This window comes from Urocitellus parryii, chromosome 4, assembly GCF_045843805.1.
Source record: "Urocitellus parryii isolate mUroPar1 chromosome 4, mUroPar1.hap1, whole genome shotgun sequence".
NCBI lineage: Eukaryota > Metazoa > Chordata > Mammalia > Rodentia > Sciuridae > Urocitellus > Urocitellus parryii.
Window position 1 is genome coordinate 137,303,152 of NC_135534.1, and position 25,623 is coordinate 137,328,774.

Genomic DNA, 25,623 nt, shown 5'->3' on the forward strand with positions numbered 1-25,623 from the left:
CTTTAAAAAAAAAAAACTTAAACTTAGATGGATTCAAAACCTTTCTTTTAGACTTTTTGAGTTAGAAATTCCAAATAAATTCAAAATCTAACTTGTTCTCTTTCCTCTTCCTTTACTTGCTAGTACCTCAGCCTGAGTTAACTTGCCTGTTCCAGAATCCAGCCCTGGCAGGCTCTTAATTAAGGTCCACCCATGCCGAAGCTCACAGGTGCCAGCTGTTCAAGTCCCACCCCAACTCCTCCACCTGGCTTATAGTCCCGCCCCCTGGAAACGTCGTCCTGACGTCAGCGCGTCGTCGCCAAAGCCCAGCAGCAAATGAACGCAGGCGGCCACAGTCCACCGTCGTACTCTCGTATGCGCCTGCGCGCATGTTCCAGGACTCCTGAAGACCTGGCGGAGCCCAGCGCGGATGGAGGCCTGAGGGCGGCGGGGGCGGGGCGCGCCGCGAGCTGGGGGCATGTCCGCGGCGGGCGCCGTCTAGAGGAAGGCCGGGCAGCCGCCACCACGCTTTCAGTCGCTTCGAGACGCAAGCGAGCCAGGTCGAGGGCCGTGGCAGCTATGCAGCGACGGCGGCGCCCTCCACCGCCGGCCTCTCAGCTGCCCGAGGGCTGCGGGGGAGGCGGCGGTGGCGGTGGCGGTGGGAGCGAGGAGGTGGAAGTGCAGTTCTCCGCCGGGCGTTTGGGCTCGGCCGCGGCGGTTTCGGTGGCGGCAGCCGCGCGCAGCACGGAGGAGGAGGAGGAGAGGCTTGAGCGCGAGCACTTCTGGAAGATCATTAATGCCTTCCGCTACTACGGGTAAGGAGCCCGTGGCGGACCCCGGCCCAGCGCGTCGGGTCCTTGGACCCGGCTGCCGGAGCTGACCCCAGCGCCGGAGTCCTCTCACACCACCCTGGCCCCTCCCAGCCCTGCATACCCGCGTGTGGTGCCGCGCCGTCCTCTGCTCAGCCTCGTGTCTCCTGACCTCAAGATCAGATTAGCTCTTTTGCCTTCGTTTTCCCATTAAAGGTTCGGCGTTGGGGGTGACCTTAGATGTGCTGTGGCCACAGTTTCAGATAGAAGAGGATAGTAGAAAAATTGCCCAGTGCAAAGCATGATATGGTATTTGTTTTCGATATCTTCCAAACTGAACGTATGGAGAGCGCAAGTTCACCTACACGTGGGATAGAGGATACCGTAGACTTGTTTTCCCAAACTGTAGCCAATTATTGTAAGAACAGATTTCCAGCTCACCCTCACCCTCCTCCTTGTTGTTAACCTAAATGCACTTTTGTGGTGAGCGATCGAATGATGCCGCTCAATGACTCTTAACTGGTTGGCAGAGGTATTCCTTATATCCACAATTTGCTAATTTAGTAAGGGAGATGAGAAAAAGCACTGAAAGAGCCAGCATTATGTTCTTTTATTCTGAAAATTTGTATCAAATTCTCTTCGTGGGCTAGGCATGGTGGTAGGACCTATATGTTCCTCGTTCATAATACAACTTCCTAACTTTAACCTTTCTTCTAGATAGATGTTAAAATATAGCTTAATCACAAAATTATAATTCCAAGATCTGAGAGGGACTTGGACCAACTGGATTTTCAGGTAAAGATAACACATTTATTCATAAGTGATATGAGACTCCACCTATCTCGCTTCAATTGGAGCCAGATAGATAAGACTTCTTAGGAAGTAAACTCAGATGGGATCTTCCTGTGCAGTACAAACTTTTTTTTTTTTTTTAAATATTCATCCCATTAGTATTACAGTTCAACTGGTAACCTCATCAAGGGCAGGGACTGAGCCTTATTTATTTTTGTGCTTGGCAAATAGTGTTTTAAGGTTCTATTTTTAACAAAATATAGTAGCAAAGAAATACGTTAATCATTCTGAAATAGTCTTGTTAATTTTTGGCTTATGGTTACACTAGTTTGTTACTATTCTGAATTCAGATGCTTGCTTTTATTAAAAGTTATTTAAGACCTAATACATTTACAACAGGTATTTTTGGGGGATTGAACCCAGTGCCTTGAGTATGCTAAATACATACTCTACCACTGAGCTACATTCATCCCTTTTGACAAAAAGCTCAAAGGTCTTGACAAAATAATACACTGGGGCTGGGGTTGTAGCTCAGTGGTGGAGTGCTTGCTTAGCATGTGTGAGGAGGCACTGGGCTTGATTCTTAATAGTGCAAATAAATAAATAAAACAAAGGTCCATTGACAACTAAAAAAAAAAAAAAGATTGATTAAATCTAGGGTTTAGGGCTGAATTGCTTGGAGAACCCAAAAGAAAATTTGGGCATTTCTCCAGATTGAGTAGCAATCAAGGGAATAAGCCTGAACACCAGAGAGGGGATTTGTTACAAGATTGTGCCTAGAATTTCTATACCATGAGAGGAAGCAGCTGACATTAGGTAGCTGAGTGATGGATGCAGAAAAATCTGATTCATTTTACTATTGAAATATCTATAAGCTGGGCAGTGTGTCTCAAGCTTATATACCAGTGACTGGGGAGGCTGAGGCAAGAGGACAATAAGTTTGAGGCTCACCTGACAACAAGACCTGTCTCAAAATAAATTTTTTAAAGAAAAGGGCTAGGAGTATCACTCAGTGGTATAGAGTGCCTCTGGGTTCAACCACCAAATAAATAAATAAAGAATATTGAGAAACATCTTGAAATATAGAAGACTTAATTGGTTAAATGTTTTATTATGTTAAAACCATTTTAGGACTGATTTTTATTATTATGTATTGGTTGGGCCTTTGGGGTGAAGGACTTTCACTTGGAACTAGTCTTAAGTGTGGCAATATAGAGAAAATGGTTCTGTGTGCATGTACTAGTAGTTGTGATTCTGTTCCCAGCACTCACCTTTCTTCTTTACCAGATTATTGTGGGATTGAGGACAATTTCATTTATCAAAAAAAAACCCTTTATTTGCATGTACTCTCTGCATGAAACACTTAAGTCCCTGGATTGAAAAATAGTATGGCATCAAAAATATGCTTTTAAAAATATCATTTAGAAGTGAGGAATATGGAAAGCATTGTGTAGCAGAAAACACTCTGGATTTTTTAATGGTATTGTAGACTTGCACTGTCTAATACTGCAGTCACTAATTATATCTGACTAAATTTAAGCTTAAATTAATTAAAATTTAATGAAATTCACAACTTAATTGCCCTGACTTATGGCCTTATTTCAAATGCTTAGTAGCTATACGTGGCTAGTGTCGGCTGTATTGGATTGTGTATGGAAATCTTTTTATCATTGAGTTAAATTCTGATTCCTGGGCTGGGGATCTGGCTCAAGCGGTAGCGCGCTCGCCTGGCATGCGTGCAGCCCGGGTTTGATCCTCAGCACCACATACAAAAACAAAAGATGCTGTACCCGCCGATAACTAAATAATAAATATTTTTAAAAAAATTCTGATTCCTAGTCCTGTTTTAGACCCATAGCAATTTCACATTTTGAAGTGTTTGGTTTTATTGCAAAATTTCTTCTAGTGAATGTGTAAAAGATTTAGAATAAAGATCAAAGGGCAGCAATAATCTTTTGATTCATGGATGTGGACTTCTGATGCTTGGTTTAGAACCAAGGAGTCTGTTTGTAACTGTTCCTTTAAAGCAGGGTAGATAGTTTCTTCAAAAGGCCGGGCAGGGGCTGGGGTTGTGGCTCAGTGGTAGAGCACTTGCCTAGCACATTTACGGCACTGGGTTCAATCCTCAGCACCACTTAAAAACAAATAAAACAAAGTTATTGTCCATCTACAACTAAAAAAAAAAAAAAAAATCCTCTGTACAACTACTGGGGATTCTGCCCTTGCATGGAAGGAACATAAATGAATGGGTTTGGCTGTGTTCCAGTCAGAGGCAACCAAGTTGCCAGTGGGCCATAACATAAGTATTTCCAGTATAATGAAGTTAGCTTCAATTATAATAGCGTAATAAGGATACTATGTTCTTATGTTCCTGTAAGATGCCACCAAGGACCTTGCATATGCTAAACATATGCTCTTTCACTGAACTGTTCCTCAGTCCAGACACCACCAATTTTAAGAGTGTCCTTTAGTGTATTTTTGGGCAGGTTTGCACATCATTAGTGTGTTAGTAAGCTTTTTTTCCAGTGTAACCAAATTCTTAACAAGAACAACTTAAAGGAGGAAAAGTTTATTTTGGCTCGGGTTTCAGAGGTTTAGCCCATGGTTGGTGGGTTTCATCACTCCGGCCCCAGGTGACATTAAAGCATTCTGGCAGAAGGGTATAGAGGTAAAAACCTGCTCATGGTGGCTAGGAAGGAGAGAGAGAGAGAGAGAGAGAGAGAGAGAGAAGGAAGAGAGAGAGAGAGAGAGAGAGAGAGAGAGAGAGAGAGAGAGAGAGAGAAGGAACCAAGGATACAAAAATGTAAATCCAAAGGCACACCTTAAGATACATACTTCCTCTGGCTACAACCCATTTGCTATGGTTACCACCTAGTTGATCCTTTTAAATTATTTGTCCATCAGAGGGATAAATGCCCATCTGATGGACAAATAATAATTAGGTTATAGCTGACATAATCTGATCATTTCACCTGCATTAACACAGGAGCTTTTGGGGAACACCTCATATCTAAACTGTAACAAGTAACCAGGGGTTAAGGATTATCCTGCATATCATCCTGCCCTGTATTTTCTTCACTTCTATATGAAGAAAATTGACAGCATAACTCACCTCATCTGCAACCATAGTAATAAGTTTCCAAGGAGAACAAAAAATGTCTTGGGAGGGTAATTGAACATTTATTGACTACTTTTTACATATGCTGAAATCTAGAAATTCAGTAGTGACAAAATGAGACTTGTATTTTAGAAGAATTTATTAGAAGTGGTGAGAGGGTCAAAGAGGACTTATGTTGGGGCAGTGTGCAGTTGGGGACAGTATTCTTAGGTAGCAGGATTCTCAGTAATCTTTGGGAGACACAATGGGGCCTGTGATAGAGCGGTAGAGGTAGAGTAATTGCAGATAACTTTGTGAAGTAGAATCAGAAAGTTTGAGCTTGTTGATGCTGTGACTAAGATTTGGAGATGACACCTTTGACTGTGATGGGCATATTTATGGTGTATATTCATCAATATTTGCGTATAGAAATCCAAGTTTTCGTAGGCCTGGGCTAAAATCATTTTGGTTAGGAGTTGTTTTTGTTTTTGTTGTTTAGGTAGTAGGGATTGAATCTGGGGCCTGCCTCATGCATGCTAGGAAAGCACTCTACCACTGAACTGTATCCCTAGCCCTAATTGTATTTTGAGAATGGCAAGAGGAAGGTTGGGAGCATCTTGTTGGCAAGGAATTCTTTTTAGATATAAGTATTTAAATTTTTTTTTTTTTTTGTAGTTGTAGATGGACAGCATGCCTTTGTTTTATTTTTTTATATGGTGGTAAGGATCAAACCCAGTGCCTCACATATGCTAGGCAAGCAGTCTCCCACTGGGCTACAGCCTCAGCCCAATATAGTTTTCATGTTTTGTTTTGTTTTGTTTGGTGGTGCTGGGGATTGAAGTGAGGAATTATTGAAAGGGTGTTCTGAAGACATTTTAACCTGGTTGACAGTAAATTTTATTGGGGGGGGGGCTATCACTGTTTTAAATTTATTTCTTTCCACATTTTTTATTGGTGCATTATAATTATATATAATAATCGTTTTTTTTAAAACATTCACACACGCACACAATATAACAATATAATTTGTCTAGTATCACTCCCCAACACTTCCTCCTTCCCTTCTTCCCACCCAGACAGTGAATTTTAAACTGTTGCAGCTCTGCTGTTTGCCTATTGAAGTCAAATACATAAGAATGTAAATTGAATCAATCTTTCTGAAAATCATTTTGTATAGTCTTAAAAAATATTTATTATTTCAGACCTGTTAATTCTACTTTTAGTAATTTATGCTGATTTTTCTAAAAGATTGTCTTTATCCATTTTCTGAATTTAACTGAGTACTTCAGGCTGAGTAATTTATGTGGAAAAGAGCATATAGTTCACAGTGTTGAAGACTGGGAAGTTCAAGATAGTAAGGTCCTTCTTGATGGCAGTCCACAGAGCCCCAGAGGCAATGACAAGCATCACATGGTGAAAGGAACTGGGACTTGACTAAAGTCTCTTCTCCTTTTCTTATAAAACCACAATCCCATTGGATTAGGGCTCCACCTTTATGACCTCATTTAACCTTAATTACTTCCCAAGGTTCCTCCCTCCAGATACCATAATTCACTCTTTCTGCCTCACATGGGGATTACAGTTTTAGCATGAGTTTTGACGAGACTTTCAGACCTGTCGTCATAAAGACAAAAGTATCTAAATAGCCAGTATCTGGGCAACCAAGATTTACTAAGCTATTTAGAATCATGGTATATATGAGAACTTTTTCCTAATCTGGGAAAATTTTTTTGATAAGGATGAAGAATTACATGTTCTTCTCAAACTTTGATGTGCATATGAATCACTTGTGGAATTTGGCAGACTGCAACTCAGTAAGTCTTGGGCAGGGCCTGAGATTCTGCATTCCTTACCATTTCCAAGTGATCTTCTATTGTTTGTATGGGATTTTAAGTAGAAAGATGGTAAATGAAATAAACCAGCCACAGAGAGACATAACTTATCTACAGTAGTCTTACAGGAATAGAGAACAGAATGGTTACCACAGACTTGTGGGTTGGAGAAAATGAGGGAGATTTTGGTCAGAGAATACAGTGTTTCAGTTAGACAGGAGGAGTATTAAGTAGGTGAGGTGACAGATTTGTTAATAAGCTTGATGTAATCATTCTACTTTGTGCATGTATAGCATCACTTTTTAACCCCATAAATATACCCAATTAGATTTCAATATTCCGTTTTTTAAAAAGGAGCTAGATGACTTTGTTTTAACAACCAAACAAATATGCCAAAAGTTTTCCACTAGAAGAGGGAGTTATTTATTAACCTTCTTTCCACGAACAGTTTTACTTTTCTGCATTTTTCAGATTTTCACAAGTGAATGTTGGTTATATAAATTAGATGTGCCTATTACTTTTTGAATGTTTACTAAGTTTTGCATGCATTAGTTCCATTTTCAATGAAACAGATTGGGGTAGATGGAGGAATATCCACCTCATGGGGTTTTTGTGAAGATTTTCTTCAGGTTAATGTGAGTTAAATACTTGGTATAGTGCCTGGCATTTATTAAAGCTCCACAAATGGTAGCTTCTATGATCATCATCATTGTTGTTATTTATTATTTTGTTTTAGATGAGACAGTTGGCACAGAGGAAGGAAGTAACTCGACCAGGGTCACTTAGCAAATGGGTGACATAACCTTGATTTCAATACAGATAATGTTTGACTTCAAAGCTCACTGTTATACTGTTTCCTGGGGAAAAAAGCCAATAGCAGTGCAGCTACTATATACACTACACATAAGTTTCTAAAACCAGGGCCAGATTTTGTCAAGAACTTCTGAACTTCTTTATTACTGTTTAGTAATTTGGCATATAAAGGTAAAAATGCAAGAATTGTTTTGATGTACAGAGAAAAAGATTAAGGCAACCAAGTGAAAAAAGCATTTTTCGTATTCATTTAGTAGTGAGTAAATGACAACAAACATTTAAGATATTTTGTATCTAGAAAATAAAAGGAACAATGCAGTGAATCCTGGTGAACCTTGATTTTCTTTAACATTGTCCTATCCCTATTTCCCTCAAAGAATGTTCCTGAATTTTAATTTTTTGATTTCCTTATAGTTTTTTTCATATAAGTTCAGTCCTTAAGCGATATATTGTTTGGTTTTATATAAACATTTGATATAGTCGGGTTTTTACATTTTACCCATCTGGGTTGATATAAAGTGACATTTCATTGTGAGTGTATATTTAACTTAAAAATTATATTCTCTATTTTTTTTAATAAGTAGTTCCCAAAGTGACAAACTTATTTGGAAACTTTTGGAATACACATTATGAATACTGTCATGAAACCCTGTAAAATTTCAAATTTTACATTTGCTTAATATTTTTGTAGTAAGACTCCATATATTTTTCAAAATCAACTTGATTAGCTTTTCTTTTTCTTTTTTTTCTTTTTTTTTTTTTGGTACCAAGGATTGTACTCATGGGATCGGGATCCTTACCCACCAAGCATATCCTCAGCCCTTTTTTATATTTTATTAGAGACAGGGTCTCGCTGAGTTGCTGAGGCTGGGTTTGAACTCACAATCCTCTTGCCTCAGTCTCCCAAATTGCTGGGATTACAGGCATGTGCCGCTGCGCCTGGCTTGATTAACTTTTTGTTAGTTTCAAACCACATTTTCTGTATATTCTAAGATATTTTGTGCTTTTTTTTTTTTTTTTTTTTTTGTATGTGTGTGTGTGTGTACTGGGTTGGGAATTGAACTCAAAGCCTTGTGCATGATAGACAAGTGTTATATCACTGAGCTAAGTCCCCAGCCCATTATAAAAAATTTTCACAACAGTATTTTGCTATTTAATGATGGAAGAATCTAAGGCATTCATTTGATTTGCTAAAATATTAACTTTAAAAATCAAAGTCATAAAACTAATTGAACATTAATGCTATTTGTTTCCTTCCCTTCTAATTGGTGACGATATTTACTTTTACTAGATGTAAAGCATTTGCTGCTGGATATAAAGCATTTTACTAGATACAAAGCATTTTGTTTCATTGCTCTGTGTAGGATTTGTAATAAAGTAAAAATGTACAAAATTTTCTAAGTTGATATTCCTTAAGAAGCTATGAGGTAAATGATAGAACGTACGCAACATAATAAGGGAATAATTACATAGAAAGACATTCTTAAAAAATAAGATTGGCCTCTGATGAGAATTCTTTCGCCAATTTAAAAAACACCTTTTATGTTTTAGCACCAGTATGCATGAGCGAGTGAACCGAACAGAAAGACAGTTTCGATCACTTCCAGATAATCAACAGAAACTACTTCCTCAGTTTATTCTTCACTTGGACAAGATTCGGAAATGCATTGATCATAATCAAGAAATACTACTGACCATTGTGAATGATTGCATACATATGTTTGAAAATAAAGAATATGGAGAAGATGTATGTGAAAGTTTGTTCTACTTGCTTTTATTTTAGGGTTTAACTTCTATATTTTGAGGTCTTTAGGTTATCGTTCTAGATTTCAATTTTATAATCTTGTACATGTCATTTGCTCTACTTAGGGAATGTTTTCATTTCTATGTTGAGTCATTAGATTTGGCTTAATAGAGCAGTATGCCAGAGAACTAGATTTGTTCACTGATTTTTTTTTTTTTTAATACTAGGCATTTTGATATACTTTTTTTTTTTTTTTTTAGTTGTAGTTGTCAATACCTTTATTTATTTTTATGTGGTGCTGAGGATCGAACCCAGGGCCTTACACATGCTCGGTGAGCACTCTACCGCTGAGTCACAACCCCAGCCCTTGATATACTTCTGACATAGTGTTTTAAATGTTCTGGCATATGAGGTTAGGTACTTTAATTTTTATAAATGACTTTTCTAGCTAACTAAAATTAATTTCCCTTGCTAAACTAATTTTTTTCAGTATCTTGTAACTATTGGTATTCATCTTTTATTTTAGAAATTATTTTCACTTAAATCTCAAGGGACTGGCAGTAATAGAAACTGAAGTCCTCTTTTTGTATCCACAGGATAGATACAGTTGGGCCACTCCAGTGTGAGCCTCTCCATGCTGCCCCATCAATGACCTGGAGGGACTTTCTTCCCTCTCTTAGAAGATAGGATGTTCGGTCTCCATAGCAGCTCAGTTCTGGTCCTCTCCTGAGTAAAGACTGCTTAATTATATTGTGGTTTTATGATTAATGAACCTTAAGCTATTGAGGGTAGAAGTGAGACCACCAAACTCTTTTTCATTTAGGATCTCAAGCTGCACTTGAACCCCATTGAGGTGAGAGGCTAGTGATTTATCCATTAAACAACCATATAGCCCCTTAGTAGTATGCCTATTTACCCTATTCAAAATTGATACTCAGTACCTAATTAATTTCTGTTTTTTAAACAGGGGAATGGAAAGATTATGCCAGCATCTACATTTGACATGGATAAATTAAAATCTACATTGAAACAGTTTGTGAGAGACTGGAGTGAAACTGGGAAAGCAGAAAGAGATGCCTGCTACCAGCCAATCATTAAAGAAATTTTAAAAAATTTTCCAAAAGAGAAATGGTAAATAGTACTTTGTTTATGATCAATCTCCTTAAGATGTGTAAACAGTTTCTCTATAAGACATTTCATGGTCTTGATACAATTTTATAGTTACCCTGTGCCTTCATGTTTTGCATGCGAGCATTATATTTTTTAAGCAGAAAATTTGTCTGTATGAGGTTGCAGATCAGATTTTGAATGCTTTTTTAAGAGTTAAAACAAATGAGAATGAATGTTCATTATCAGTGATGTCCATTTTTTTATAATATGCTTTATGGCATGTAAAAAGCTGCAAACTTTTAATTCTTCTCATTACTTAGTAATGAAGCAAATGAGGGATCTACGTCTTAAAGTTCTTAACATTGGTGTGCTGTGGAATTGTTGGACTGTTTGAAGCCCGTTCTCTACTTTTCAGATAGTATTTGTAAATAAATAAAATGCATAGGATTGCAAACAAACCAGTTATTTTGAAAGTTATCAAAATATTTAAAAAGCAAATTTGTGATATAATGTGTTTTTTACAACATATTATATTAAATACAGCCTAGCAGCAGGTGTAATTACTGTATTAAGAAGATGCTGAATGATGTGTACATTATCTTGAAAACTTCAGCAACTGATGTAAAGTGAAAATAAATGATCTCTGTTGATAATAAAGTCACAGGTGCTGCTAAAACTACAATCATTTGTTACCTGCATTCATAATTGAAAATATCAAAGATAATTTAATTATCTTAAGGTGTAGCTCCCCCCTTCCCCATCCCCTCCATAGATTAAATTTTGTATACACACACCTTGGATTCATTGATCTCAGTTTTGGACCCCTGACTTAGAGGCTCTGTAGTTGGAGAACAACTGGACGGAACTAGTTGAGAGATTGGTTGATGAGAGACTTAAGGATCTTTGTAGAGAAGCTCCTTTTCCTCATCTCCTTCCCTCCTCATTGAGTGACAGCTTTTAAGTTTGATCTCATCCTTTCAGATATATATATGCATACACACACACACACACACACACACACACACACACACACACACACATACACATGCTTTTTTTCTCTTTTTAGCTTTTTATTTTGAAATAAATATTACAGCTAAGTTGCATGAATTGTGCTTAGAATTTTCATATACTCTTTACTAAACCTATCCATTTTTAGCATTTTAGCAGATTGTTTTATGATTTCCATTTCTTCCTTCCCTTCCTCTACTGCCTTGTGTGTCTAAACTCACATATACATCTACATTAAATCATTTGAGAGATTAGTTTGTATACATCATGCTTTTTAAAATTGCTTACTTGAGAGTTTATTCTAAGAACAAGCATGCTTTCTTAGTTATCAAATTAAGGAAATTTAACCATATATACTGTTATGGAATTTAACTGTTTATTCACATTTCATAGGTTACCCTAATAATGCTCTTTATAATATTTGTTTTTCCATCTGGTCTAGAATCTAGTCTAGAATATTGTATTACATTACATTTTCAATATATTAGTCTTTAATCTGGAACAGTTCTTGGCCTTTTTTGACTTTTAAACATTGACATTTTTGAAGAATACAAGGAAGTTATTTTTAATCGCTTCCTTTTGGAATAACACAAAAGATAGCTTGCTATATGTTTTATTTTGTATTTTGCTTTTGTCAGAGAGATCACATTCAGAGACATACAGTGTCTTTCAACCCATCATTGATATGTTTAGTGTTGTTCCCCACCACCCCATTGACATGTTTAATATTGATTACCCTCTAAAGGTATTACTCAGTTATTATTTCTCTTCTCTCAGCTAATAAGCAGTTTCTGGCAAGGCACTTTTAGACCATGCAATTAATATTCTGTGTCCTCTCAAGTTTTCTCCCTCTGTAGAATTATCCTCCATTGTTGATTCTTGATGGACTAAACTGTGCTGTGATTTTATAACTGTACTGTAAGGAAGAGCCCTTCCTTCTCCCATGCCTTTCTGTTTAGCTATTTTTTGGTTGCAAGCTACTCTTGGTCCCTATTTTATTCAATGGATTATAATCCATTACTTTTATTTTTTGTTGTTCATATTGCCTCAGGTTTATCCCTCTGAGTTGGTTCCTCTCCTTTTGTCCTGTTCTTTTTTTTTTTTTTTTTTGATGTGTGTATGTAAAAATGAGATTTCAGGCCCATCTTGTACTTTTCCTGACTTCATTTATGGAATTGACTATTCTTCCAAGGACCTAGTTCCTTTTAAAATGAAAATGGTATATGGAAACCAAAATCTCGAGCTCAGTCTGTTCATTGTTCCTACGATTTCATTTGCTTCTGGGCCTTTCAGAAGACAGAGCTACACATATTTAAACACACACACATCCATGCATGCACATGAAATCATGCTGATAACCAGTGCCATTCCCAAACTCGATGGGGCTTCCCTCTTGTCTCCCTCTCTTTTCTAATGGTTTACCTTTTTCCACAATGAGAATCCTAGCTTCCAACATCAGTACATTCATTCATTTGTTGAAGTATACACAAAGTGTTTTCACGATTCCTGTAATTTTGCCTCTTGTGAAAAAGACACCTACTAAAAGGAATTTAGGATTTGTTAGCAGTTATTTTTCTAGACTAAGGGTAAATAGTAAAAATATTCTTCACAGTTTAACTCAAATTAGCCCTCCTTTCAACTTTCAGCCCAGTTATGTTGTTCATTTGAAATTCAGTACCTAAAGATTTATTTGATTTTGTTTACTTTTAGGGATGTTGTCTTTCTTTCTTATTGATTCTTTTTAGTTTTCAATTCATAGACAAGCAACTTGACCAAAAAGTGATGCTCAGAAGTGTCATTCCCTTTCCTTTTCCTTTTCCTTCCATACTCCATCTCACCACCCCACATTTCATTTATGTAATCAATGTCTGGCTTCTCCCCTGGCTCCCCCATTCCCATCCCCCACCCCCCAAAATAAGCAGGCTACTTTTGGAAAAAAAATAATTTTAACCATCTACTTTTAGCATATATAAAAGATGTTATATAATTTATTTTGCACTTCACTTTTTTTACTTTGTAGTTGCAGAGTACTCTTTCATTTAGATGTATCATACTTTATTCAAATAATCTGTTACATTTAGCTTTTTAGGTAGTTGGCAATATCTTGCAAATATTAATGCTGCAACTAATAATCTTATGCATATAAAGTTCCATATGTGTATGTGTATATACATATATATATATACAAACACACACATATATATATTTTTTTCTTTTTTTGGTATCAGAGATTCAACCCAGGGGTGCTTAACCTTTGAGTTACATCCCCAGCCCTATTTATTTATTTATTTATTTATTTATTTGGAGGCAGGATCTCACTAAGTTGCTTAGGGGCTTAGATCCTTGCTAAGTTGCTGAGGCTGACTTTGATCCTCCTGCCTCAGCCTCCTGAATCACTGTGATTATCTGGCCAGAGGTATATTTTTAGTTTAAATTCTTAGAAGTGAGAATTGTTGAACAAAAGATAAATGCATATGTAGCTTGGGTAGTGTTCTGAATATCTATTACCAGAACAAATTACCAGAAACTTCTTAAAGTGGCACACATGTATTTCACAGTTTTGGGGGGTTAGGAGTCTGGATGTGGCTTAATTGGATCTGCAGTGTAGGATCTTACAAGACTACAACAGGTCTGCTGGGGCTGTGAGTTCACTTTGAGGCTTGACTAGAAAAATATCTTCTAGGGTCACTCATATTTTATTTTGTTTATTGTGGTTTTTGGATTGAGGACCTTAACTCCTGACTGGCTGTCAACAAGAAGCCTATTTTAGCTCCTAGAGACAACCTATAGTCCCCTTGTGGTTTTTCCCACAATGGTTATTTACTTCAGCAAAGCCATCAAGGAGAATCTCAGATCTAGAAAGCGCTAGGTAATCTATGCAGTGTAGTAGTCCGAGTAGTGATATCTCATTACCTTTGTCATATTCTGTTTTTTTTTTTTAATATTTTTAATCTTTTCACAATATCTTTATTTTTTGACACGAGAGAGAGAGAGAGAGAGAGAGAGAGAGAGAGAGAGAATTTTAATATTTATTTTTTAGTTTTCGGCAGACACAACATCTTTGTATGTGGTGTTGAGGATCGAACCCGGGCCGCACGCATGCCAGGCGAGCGCCCTATCGCTTGAGCCACATCCCCAGCCCCAAACACTTTTGATAATCCAATGGGTGTGAAATTGTACTTGGCATTGTACTTTTTAATTTGCATTTCTCTTATCATGAAAGGTGAATATCTTCATATGTTGAGGCCATTTTTTTTTCTTTTTATTTTGAGCATTAAATACCCATGCACTGCCTCCTTTTAAAACTGAGGTGAAATACATATAACAAAAGTAACTTTGGGGTAGGTAGTACTCAGGATTGAACTCAGGGGCATTGTACCACTGATCTACATGCCTAGCCCTTTTTATTTTTATTGAGACAGAGTCTTCCCAAGTTGCCTAGGCTGACATTGAACTTGTCATCCTCCTCCCTCAACTTCCTGAATAAAAATTAACTATTTTAAAGTAAATATTCAGCCGGGCATGGTATCACACGCCTGTAATCACAGTGACTCTGGAGGCTGAGGCAGGAGGAATGAGAGTTCAAAGCCAGCCTTAGCAAAAGCAAGGCGTTAAACAACTCAGTGAGACCCTGTCTCTAAATAAAAAATACAAAATAGGGCTGGGGATGTGGCTCAGTGGTTGAGTTCCATACCTGGTAGCCATAAATAAATAAATAAATAGAGTGAGTGAGTAAGTATTCAGGTCTGGCATGTAGCTCAGTAGTGGAGTGGTACTTGGGTTGAGGCACCATCAAAAATAAAACAATTCTTAAGTTCATTTAGTACATTCACAGTATTGTACATGAGCCTCTATATAGTTCCAAAGTATTTTCGTTTAACCAAAATAAAACTCCATACCTATTAAGCAGCTACCCCGCCATTCTTCCCACTGTATACCTGACCCTGACTTTTCAACTGTTTGACTCTGAGATGCTTTGATGTGATTTTCTTTGTATATATCCTGCCTATGGTTTGCTGTTCTTGGTGTTTAGGTAAATCTATATCATCAATTCGAAAATCTTTGCTATTGTCTCTTCATGTTATTTCTTTATCGTTTTTTTTTTTTTATTGCTTTCTCTTTTGGAACTACAATTACAATGTTTGTGTGTGAGTGTGTGTGTGTGTGTATAAAATTATTATTCCCTCTAGTAGGTTTCAAATTGTTTTTTTTTTCTCATTATTCCAGCCCCCAACTCTTTTTATATTCTTTTCAAAGCTTTCTCTCATAACATCTTGCTTCTATGCATGTCTCCTAGTTTTTTGATCAAATGCCAGACACTGTATGTAAAAGAACAATGGAACAAAAGAGGTAAATAACATTAACTAGAGAAAAAGGCATTTTCTAACATCCATGAGGCTACTAGTGTGTGGGGGCTTAGTGAATATTTTTAACTTTCTGATATACTTGCATGTATCAGCTGCTTCAAACAACCATTTAAGAAAAAGTTGTCCATAAACCTTGCATCTGGAAATATGGTAATGCAACAATATTATTCTTTTCTAGGAAATGAAACAATTTCTGAGGTTTCAATTGCTTTTTACCTTTTATTTTATACACATTTACTTCAGCACCTTCCTGAAGTAGAGTAATAGGAAAACTTTTGCAACATGAAGAAATACTTGGTCTCTCAAGGCATAAAATATAGTTAATTCTTCAGCAGTAAAGGAACTGTGTCCAAAGGAAACTCTTAGCATATGGGTACTGTCATCTGAAGGGTAGTATAAGGTATTTTGTTGTTTAGTCAGCTTTTAACATGTAATGGCTCCTGATTTACCTTGTTTGAATACTGACTTGTCTGTGTACCCTGTAGATTGTTTTCAGCTGAATAAATATCGTGACAATCACTCACTGTATATCTACTTGTGGCCAATAATTTTTTGACATGCTGTGCTATAATTGCTTTCTGATTAGAAAGTAAAATGGTAATAGAGTCATTCATTGTATACTCATGGTTCATGTATCACTCAAAGCTGTCATTTTATTTCATTGTTGTTGACAGTTCTGGCAATACTTGATTTCTGATTTTATATTTTTTTCGAATTTGTTCGTGTTAGTGGTGTGAAACCTAGAAACAGCTCAGTAAGCAAGCACAGTTGGAAGGATAGTTGAATTTATAATTATTCTAACCATGTACTAGACTTTTAAAAAACTTCTTGCTTCTGTACGTTCAAATATCTGATGTATAGGATTCAGAAGTAGTATGGTTAATAGTTTACTTCCTTTTAAAAATTTTATGTCCTGCAGAATTTAAAAGAAAGATTTTAGAGATAATGTTTTCTAGAAACTAGTTTTATTCATAAGCTACAAAGCTGGGCAAATTTCAAATACTTGAACTACTAGAAATACTTGACAATGTATAATACTCATTTGACAAACTTTTACTTTCATCTTTAGGGCTTAGAGGTTTATGCATTTTGTGCTCAAAATTTTAGTAAAAGGTATAGGATGCCTGAAGTTCCTATTTCTCTATATAGTGTCTAATACTTTTTATGCTCTTTTTCTGTGTCTGGATTGAATATAATTTGTCATAGATGAGATTGTAGGATCCTCCCCTCCTCCCTTTTTTTTTGCATGCATTACTTATATACATGGTTTGCAAATATTTTCTCCCATTCTGTAGATTGTCTTCACTTTCTTGATAGTATCCTTTTATGCACACAAGTTTCTAATTTTGATGAAGTCCAGTTTAATCTAATTTTTTGTTGTTGTTATCAGTCTAGGCTTTTCCAATTTCTGCAGGAAAGGCTGTTGGATTATTAATAGGGTTTGTGTTGAATAAGTAGATGGCTTTGGGTAGTTCGAATTTTTTGTTAATGAAGTCGGATCTTCCTGTGAACACAGGATGGATGTCTTTCTATTTATTTATCTTTAATTTCTTTCAACAGTGTTTTGTAATTTTTAGTGTTTAAGTCTTTCACCTTGGTTACATTACTCATGATATTTAAATGGCTTAGATGCTACCATAAATGAAATTGGTTTATTAATTTCCTTTTCAGAATTTTCTTTGGTAGTAAATAGAAATATAATTGATTGTTCTATCTTATACCCAACAACCTTGTTTAATTAATTTTTTGGTACCAGGGATTGAACACAAGGGTGCTTAACCACTGAGCCATATTACTAGTCCTTTTTATTTTTTATTTTGAGTTATGGTCTTGCTTAAATGCTTAGAACTTCACTAAGTTGCTGAGGTTGGCTTCGAACCTGAGATCCTCTTGTCTCAGCTTCCCAAACTGCTGGGATTTCAGCTTTGTTGTAGATTCCTTAGGATTTCCATATGTAAAATCATATGTTAAAAGTGATAGTTTTACCTTTTCCTTCCCAATTTGAATGCCTTTTATTTCCTTGTTTTGTTCCTGTTCTTGGGAAAGCTTTCAGTCTTTCACATTGAATATGATATTAGCCATGGGGTTTTCATAAATACCTTTTATCATGTTGAGTAATTTTTCCCCTTTCTAGTTTCTGAAGGTTTTTATCATGAAATGATGATGAATATTGTCATGCCTTTTTTTATTCTATTGAGACAACCGTGAACCTATTCATTTTGTTAGTGATATATTACATTAAATGATTTTCTTATGTTAAATTCTAACCTTTCATTCCTGGAGTAAGTCCCATTAGTTATGGTAAATAATTCTTTTAATTCATTGGATTTGATTTGCTAATATTTTGTTTAGGAATTTTACATTTATATTCATAAGATATACTGACCTGTAATTTTCATTTCTTTTTATTTTTCAAGATTTTGAGTTCTGTTTTTTTTCCCTTATTCTAATTAGTTATACATGACAGTATAATGCATTTTGACATATCTTACATAAGTGGAGTATAACTTCTCATTCTTCTGGTTCTACATTTTGTAGAATTATACTGATTACATAATCATACATGCACATAGAGTAAAAATGTCTGATTCATTCTATTATCCTTTCTACTCCCTTACCCTGTCTCCTCCCATCACTCCCTTCTGTCTAATCCAAAGTACCTGTATTCTTTTCTAGGCTTCCCTCCCCCATTGTGAATTAGCATCCACAAATCAGAAAAAACATTCATCCTTTGATTCTTTGTGATTGGTTTATTTTGCTTAGTATGATATTCTCCAGCTTCTTCCATCTACCAGCAAATGCCATAATTTCATCCTTCTTTAAGGCTAAGTTATAGTCCATTGTGTATATATACCACATTTTCTTCATCCATTCATCTGTTGAAGGACACCTTTTCTTAGTGTTGCCATGTCTTTATCTGACTTTGGTGGCCTCATGGACTTAAGTTGGAGCATGTTTGTCCGCTTCAGTTTGAGACTGAGAAGAGCTGGTGTTGATTCCTCTGTAGATTTGGGCAGAATTCACTTGAGACCATCTGGTCCAGGACTTCTGTTTGTTAGACGTGATCTTTGCCTTTTTATCTATGGAATATTGTGTTGACAACAATCTGTTTTTAATTCTTCTCCTTAAGAAGCCTTCCTTAGTAAGAATGGTTTTGAAAAATCATAGCTTAACTTGCAATGACTAAAAGTAACAAATTTTTAAATGCTAGTCTTATTTAATAAATTCTAATACATGCTATTTAAAATTATATATATATATATAATATGTGTATGTGTGTGTAGTGATGGGAATCAAATCTAGGACCTTATGCATGCTAGGCTGTACCACTGAATTACACAACTGTTTATCAACAGTGTTAATTAAGTATTCTACAGCTATTAGAATTATGATCAGTTCTCTTATTAGCTTATTTTATAGTTTTAAGTTCAATATTTGAAATTTTATGGACTTTTATGAGCATTATTGATCAAAATATCTTAAAGTTTCTAATTCATGTTTTCTCTGAATACATATATGCAGTACTCTGCTCAACTAAGTAATAGAAATTAGTTATTTAGCATCTGTGAAAATAAATCCTGAAATCCAGAATACCTTTGTTTCTGAAAGTAGGTTGTAAGGTAAGGATCTTTGCAATAGGTGTGTACCAGAGTTTGAATTTCGAAGACTAAAGGTAGAATGCTTATGTCAACACCATTTCTAGCATTTAAAACTTAATTTCCTTATTCTCACTGACCACTGAATAGTGTGTATGTCAACCCAATGATGTCAGCGTGTCTAAAATGATTTGTCATTGCTAAAGAGAGTGAACTAGTATATGGTACTGTTTTACTGTGATTTTTGTGCTATTAGTATTGACAGAATGTAAACTGGTGAAAAGAAAGGATTAACTCTAGTTGGTTCTAATGTGTTATTTTAACAGTAAAAGAAGAAAATATATTTTGGATAGGCAAAACATTTCAGAGTGCAAAATTTGAAAGGTTTCAAGGGATGTAAGATCTTCTTCCTAGAACTGTACCCTAACTACTCAGTTCCATTTCGGAAAGTAATTACTGTTACAAAAGTAGAGATGGAATATATAAATTTTAAGTGAAGTTCACTGGAGGAAAAAAAATTGCCATTTTTGGCCCAAATGGAAAAATTATATATTTCTTCCTGTGTTGTTTGTTTTACTTGTTTAATTTAGATTGATTTCCTTATACTAGTTGTGCTATCAAGAATTTCTGAGAAGAAAGCTAATGAAACACAGTAAAGACTACATGCATTAATTAAAGTCATAGCTTTGTGATAAAAAGTCAACCTCAGGACTTGAAAAGGGGATATTAATTATAGCCCTTCAGAATCCAGGTTGCTTAGTTAAGTCCTGATAAACTTTGGGTCTCAGATAAATTTCCAGGATCCTGTTTGTGCTGCAGATAACAAATGGGAGTTAATGTCTTTATTTATTTATTTTGTGATGCTGGGGATTGAACCCAGCATGCGAGGCAAGAACTCTACCGATTGAATTCCCAGCCCTGGAATTTGATGTCTTTATATTCAAGCAGAATTTGACTCAAATTTATGTCACCTAACTTTTGACTATCTTCTTTTTGAAATTTCAGTAAAGATCTTTTCTAACTGAACTCTCTGTAAAAGCATACCATTTGTGACCATTAAAGTAATTTTTCTGACGTAAACATGTTTGTTATATTAGTTTGTCTACCTTGTCCATGTTTAAGACTTTGAGTTTATATGCACAAACTACTTTGAAGATGCAAATTGACTGCTGTGTGGGATCTATTACTTAATAAGCAAATGATGTGTAAAGTGTGCTGACTGCCAAATGTGTTGGTAATTGGTAGCCTCTGTTTTTTTTTTTTTTTTTTTTAATGGTACTAGGAGTTGAATCCAGGGGTGCTTTATCACTGAGCTACACCCCCAACTTTTTTGTTGTTGTTTTGAGACAGGGTATTGCTAAGTTGCTGAGGCTCATCTCAAACTTGCCTTCCTCAGCCTTCTGAGTCATTGGGGATTATAGGCACACACTACTGCACCAGGCTCTTGTTTGTTTCTTGGGGGGACTTTGCTATAAAAAATTCTGCTCATTGAAATGAGCAAGTAATATATATTTTCTTAATTAAAAGTATGAGTTCAGTATTTAAAACTCCTCAAATATCAACATATGTACAATATAACTCATCATTTAATAGAGCATATGTGTTAAAAATTATAATTTTTCTAAGTGTCTATCCTAAATATAAGATTTAGTGCTATAAAGCGTATAGTTGCTAAGGAAAGACAGATTATTATGTTTTGGGCCTGTCTGAAAGGAGAAATCACATCATGTAGAACCATATTTTCTTATGAGTCCTGAAAGCCGCTTTTTTTTTTTTTTTTTTTGTATCTGGAATTGAACTCGAGGCACTTGACCACTGATCCATGTCCCCAGCCCTATTTTGTATTTTATTTAGAGACAGGGTCTTACTGAGTTTTTGAGGCTGGCTTTGAACTTGTGATCCTCCTGCCTTAGCCTCCTGCTGGAATTACAGGCATGTGCCACCATGCCTGGCTAGATGGTATTTTTTAATATCTTAATTTTATTGGCTTTATTTTAGAAGAATTTGGAGTGATATTTTGTTTGGGGGGGGGAAAATCTGTGATGTCTTGGCATTTCACTGTACTTCAAGAAATACAAGTATGTACTGTTGAGTAGTTGAATTTTTTTTCCCCTCTTACATAGTTGAGCATTAGGTAAAAATATTCTAACTTTAAAAGAAGCATTTCTTTCCACTTAGATTAAAATAAATAAATTATAAGTCAAGAAAAAAGTCTGTTAGCTAAAGGAACCCATTATAAAAGAGAAAATAGAAGAAGTGTAGATTGTCAAATAATATATTAGTAGTTTAAAGGCTGAAAATAGATTTCTCCCTCCTCCTGAAAGCATTTATATGAAGATAGCTATGCTTTTTTAAATAAAAATTATTTCAAATAAAAATTATTTCAAATAAAAATTTCAAGTGTTCATAAATTGAGAAGAATAACCCAGTAGAAACCATTCAAGATTAATCACCCAGTATAAAAAAGGTGATGTAAATAGACAGTTCATAGAAAATAAATATAAGATGCTCAATCTTCCAAGAAAATGTAAATGTAAAAACTACATTAAGGTAGTATTTTTCACTTACTACATTGCAAAGATTTAAAAGTTAGAAAACTATGAGTAAAGATGTGGGGAAATTACGTTTGTTTATTTTTATGTAGTACTGAGGATTGAACCCAGGGCCTTGCACATGCTAGGTGAGAGCTCTACCGCTGAGCCACAACCCCAGCCCCAACATGGGGAAATTTTGCTGGTGGAAAAAATAAGTGGAAATCTTTGTGGAGGACACTTTGGCAATACTTCTTGAAATGCAAATGCTTATCTTTTGATTCTAGCAGTTCACTTTCAGGGAAGCTATTCTACAGATATGCTTCTGTATGTGTAATTATTCATGCCAAAGTTATTAGTTTTAACATAATAGCAAAATATTAGAAATAATCTAAATGTCTTTAGTTGAGATTTTGATAAATTTTAGTACCATCACTGTGAAGTGAATTTAGAAAGATTTGTGTACTGCTAGGGAAAGAGATTCAAGATGCATTCTATCTTTCAAGCTTTTTCTTGACATGCCAGTTATTATATATTTTAGACTCTGCAGGCAGTATGGTCTCTGGAGATTATTAACTGGTGTGTGACTGAAGTGCTGACAGCATAAAGTGATTTCAAAGTTTGTCCCGGATATTTGGGAACCATAGTTGATTGAGGTGATCATTTATGCTGATTAAGCTAATAATTTTAAATGAGTTTTTGTGGTTTGTAGGCATGCTAAAGAGTAAGATGAATAAGTATTTTCTGAGATCAGCAAAAACTTGTCTGGCTCAAATAAGTTCTTTGGGAATTGGGAGTGGAAGAAAAGGTCAGTTGGGGCAGTATTTTTGAAAGCAACAGATACTACTAATTTTAACCCATTTTTAATGATGCATAATAATGTCTATTAAACCTTGACATGTTACCATATTTACTTCAAATTTATTTTTATTTTTTCAAAGAAACATTACAGGTAAAGTTGAAACTGCCCTGCACACCATTCAGAGCATTCCCTGTCTTTTGAGATAACTACTAACATGTATTTGCTTTGTTATTTGAACCTTGAGTTACTGTGCTAACTTAATGTTTATATGCTCCCAAAGAACACATCTTAGGGCCTGGATTGGGAATGTAGCTCAGTGGTAGAGCTCTTGCCAAACATACCTGAGGTCCTGTGTTCCCCAGCACTGCCAAAAGGAAAAGAAAAAAACACCTTGTAGGTTTCAGGTACAGTGTTTTATGCCAGTAGGCCCAGGTATTTGGGAGACCAAGGTAGAAGATCACTTGAGTCCAAGAGTTTGAGGGTTGAGTAACATAGTGAGATCCTATCTCAAAACAAAAGCCTACAAAAACCCGTTTCTGTATGTTTTCAAGTTTTATCTAATATTTTGTTGTACCATTTCACAATTGGTTTTTACACAGTGTGTTTGTGTTGTTTTTATTGTTGTTCTGTTGTCTGGGATTGAGCCCAGGGTCTTGATCAGCCATATGCTCTATCACTGACCTACATGGCCAGACCCTGCTCAGTGTAATGTTTTTATGATATATCTGATGAGCACTGTTTTCATTAGAAACAGTGCAATCCACAAATGCAAGGCAGATATGTAGTTATCATTTTCTAGTAGCCACATAAAAAGGTAAAATAGAAATATTCACAATATGCTTTAATAACCCAGTATATCCAAAGCATTATTCACCCTGTCATCACAAAGATTGCTGATACATTTTTCATTTCTTTTCTCTATCAAGTCTTTGAAATTTTTTTTTTAATTTTTAATTTTTTTAAGGCACTAGGGATTGAACCCGGGGTGCTTTACCAGTGAGCTATACTCCAAGCCCTTGAGACAAGTTCTGGCTAAGTTGCTGAGGCTGGCCTTGAGCTTGCTGTCCATCTGCTTCAGCCCCCTGAATCATTGGGATCACAAGCATGTGCCACTGTGCCTGGCAAAATCCATTTATTTTAAATTTACAACATATCAGTTTATCCAAATTTTAATAGCACATGTGGTTAGTGCCTTTTACTGTATTGGTAGCTGTGATTGGTAGAACCACTTTTGGTACTTCAAACTTATATGTATTCCTACCACTAGGGGTCAGCCAAGTGTCACCATGTTGATAAAAGAATATGATATAGTGTTGGGGACTTTTCTGATTTACCTAAAAGCAAAGAACATTGTGTATATAATAAAGTAAACCTCTATCAAGAACAACATTTAGTGGGGCCTGGTAGCTCATACTTATAATTTGCAGCTATTTGGAAGGCTGAGTCAGGAAGATAGCAAGTTCATGGCCAGCCTATACAATTTAGCAAGGTGCCATCTCAGAAGAAAAAAAATTTTAAAGGCTGGGAGTGAAGCTACTTTAATAAAGCACCCATGGATTCAGTCCCCAGAACCCCTGCTGCCCCCAACAACAACAACAAAAAATTGTTAGCAAAATAGTTGGAGCCCAAATATAGCAAATAGTTCATGGCTTCTTTAGACATGGTTGTCTGTGTGCCCTTACATGTTCCTTTTCTTATCCATTCTGGTCTTGAATAATTCCTGAAACTTACTCCACTTACACCCTATATATTTGAGAATTCACATCTGTAGTAAATATACTGCTTTACCATAGTTGTATCTTATTAACTTGGTGGACGTGTTTCCTTTTTGCTAATAATCTCACACAGGCTACATTTAATTACTGAGCTATATACTATAATATTCCTATTCTCTGTATTGTTATTTTTGATACAGGGAATCGAACCTAGGGTGTTTTACCATTAAGCTACATCCCCAGTCCTTTTAATTTTATATTTTGAGACAGGGCCTTGCTAGATTGTTGAGGCTGCCCTCGTATTTGAGATCCTCCTGCCTTGACCTCCTGAGTTGCTGGGATTACAGGTGTGCACTACCACACCAGGGACTCTTCCTGGTTTTTTAAAGTTGTTTCAGGTTGGTTTAAAATCATCTCATCATTAAAGTCTATAATTAAATTTGTTTATCTCTTATGCTCCACAGAAATACCTTTATAGAAATACCCTAGATGCCTTAATGATTTATAACCATTCAAGTATTTAGTTTCATATATATTGTAATTAGAGTAACTTTCCAATATGATGTTAATGTCCATTATGTATAAAGAACCACTGGAAGAATTCTAGCTATGAACAGGTTTAGGGGGAAATTCTCTTCATCTTCACCCATTCTTTGCTAGTTTTTGATCTTTTTTTTTCCCCTTCTATAGATGGTTTGTTTTAATGTTTCTTCTCATATGTGCCCACTGAAGTCCTTTTGTCATAAAATATGTAGCTTTGTAATAGTCTCTGCTAATTCTTAAGGTAGAACCTTGATATGTTTTTTGTTCAGTGGCTTGATAATAGTCTTTTAGCAGAGTCATATGAATATATTTTCTCCCACAAGGTAGAGGTAGAGAGTTCTTTGGTTCTGTTTAGGGAAAATTTGAAAATAGTAGTCATAAAGTTTCCATAAATTATCAAAATACAACTTTTCCTTAAAGTTAATTTCTAATTTTGGTGTGGTAATATTTTTACTTAATCGTCAGCTATGCAGAAATTGATTACTAATGATTTTTTAAAAATAAAGACTGAATTTATTTCCAAATCCTATAATTTCCCGTTGCCCTGCTATATTACCTTGATTTTTTTTTTTTTTAACTCTTGAGAACTGCATTCAGGTAGAAATGCAAATTTTGATTGAGCAGTGGAAACTGAAAAAAGGGGGTAATTCTGGAGAGCAGGGTTGTTGGTCTGTCTAGTAGAGAAGAAAGTGAGATTCAGGCCCAGGTAGACTGTTTTTGTGCAGATTCTTATACAAGGAAGAGCACTGAGTCTTAGAACTAGGAGTTTTCAAGTATAGTATTAAAAATATTCATATTCTCATTAAATGACTGATATAGGTAGACCTGAACAAAGTGAAAGGATAGGTCCATCCTCTTCATTAAAATTATAGTATAGATAAACAC

At 35.7% G+C, this 25,623-nt stretch overlaps 1 protein-coding gene across 1 annotated transcript in view; it reads left to right on the forward strand.

Annotated features, from left to right (window-relative positions):
- The first annotated feature begins 223 nt into the window (after positions 1-223).
- Carnmt1 (carnosine N-methyltransferase 1) overlaps positions 224-25,623 on the forward strand; it is a 42,550-nt gene continuing 17,150 nt past the window's right edge. The window contains exons 1-3 of the mRNA XM_026389285.2: positions 224-794; positions 8,874-9,069; positions 10,034-10,197. Of these exons, the coding sequence (XP_026245070.2) occupies positions 316-794; positions 8,874-9,069; positions 10,034-10,197 (839 nt within the window). The 5' untranslated portion in view covers positions 224-315. The remainder of the gene's footprint in view (positions 795-8,873; positions 9,070-10,033; positions 10,198-25,623) is intronic.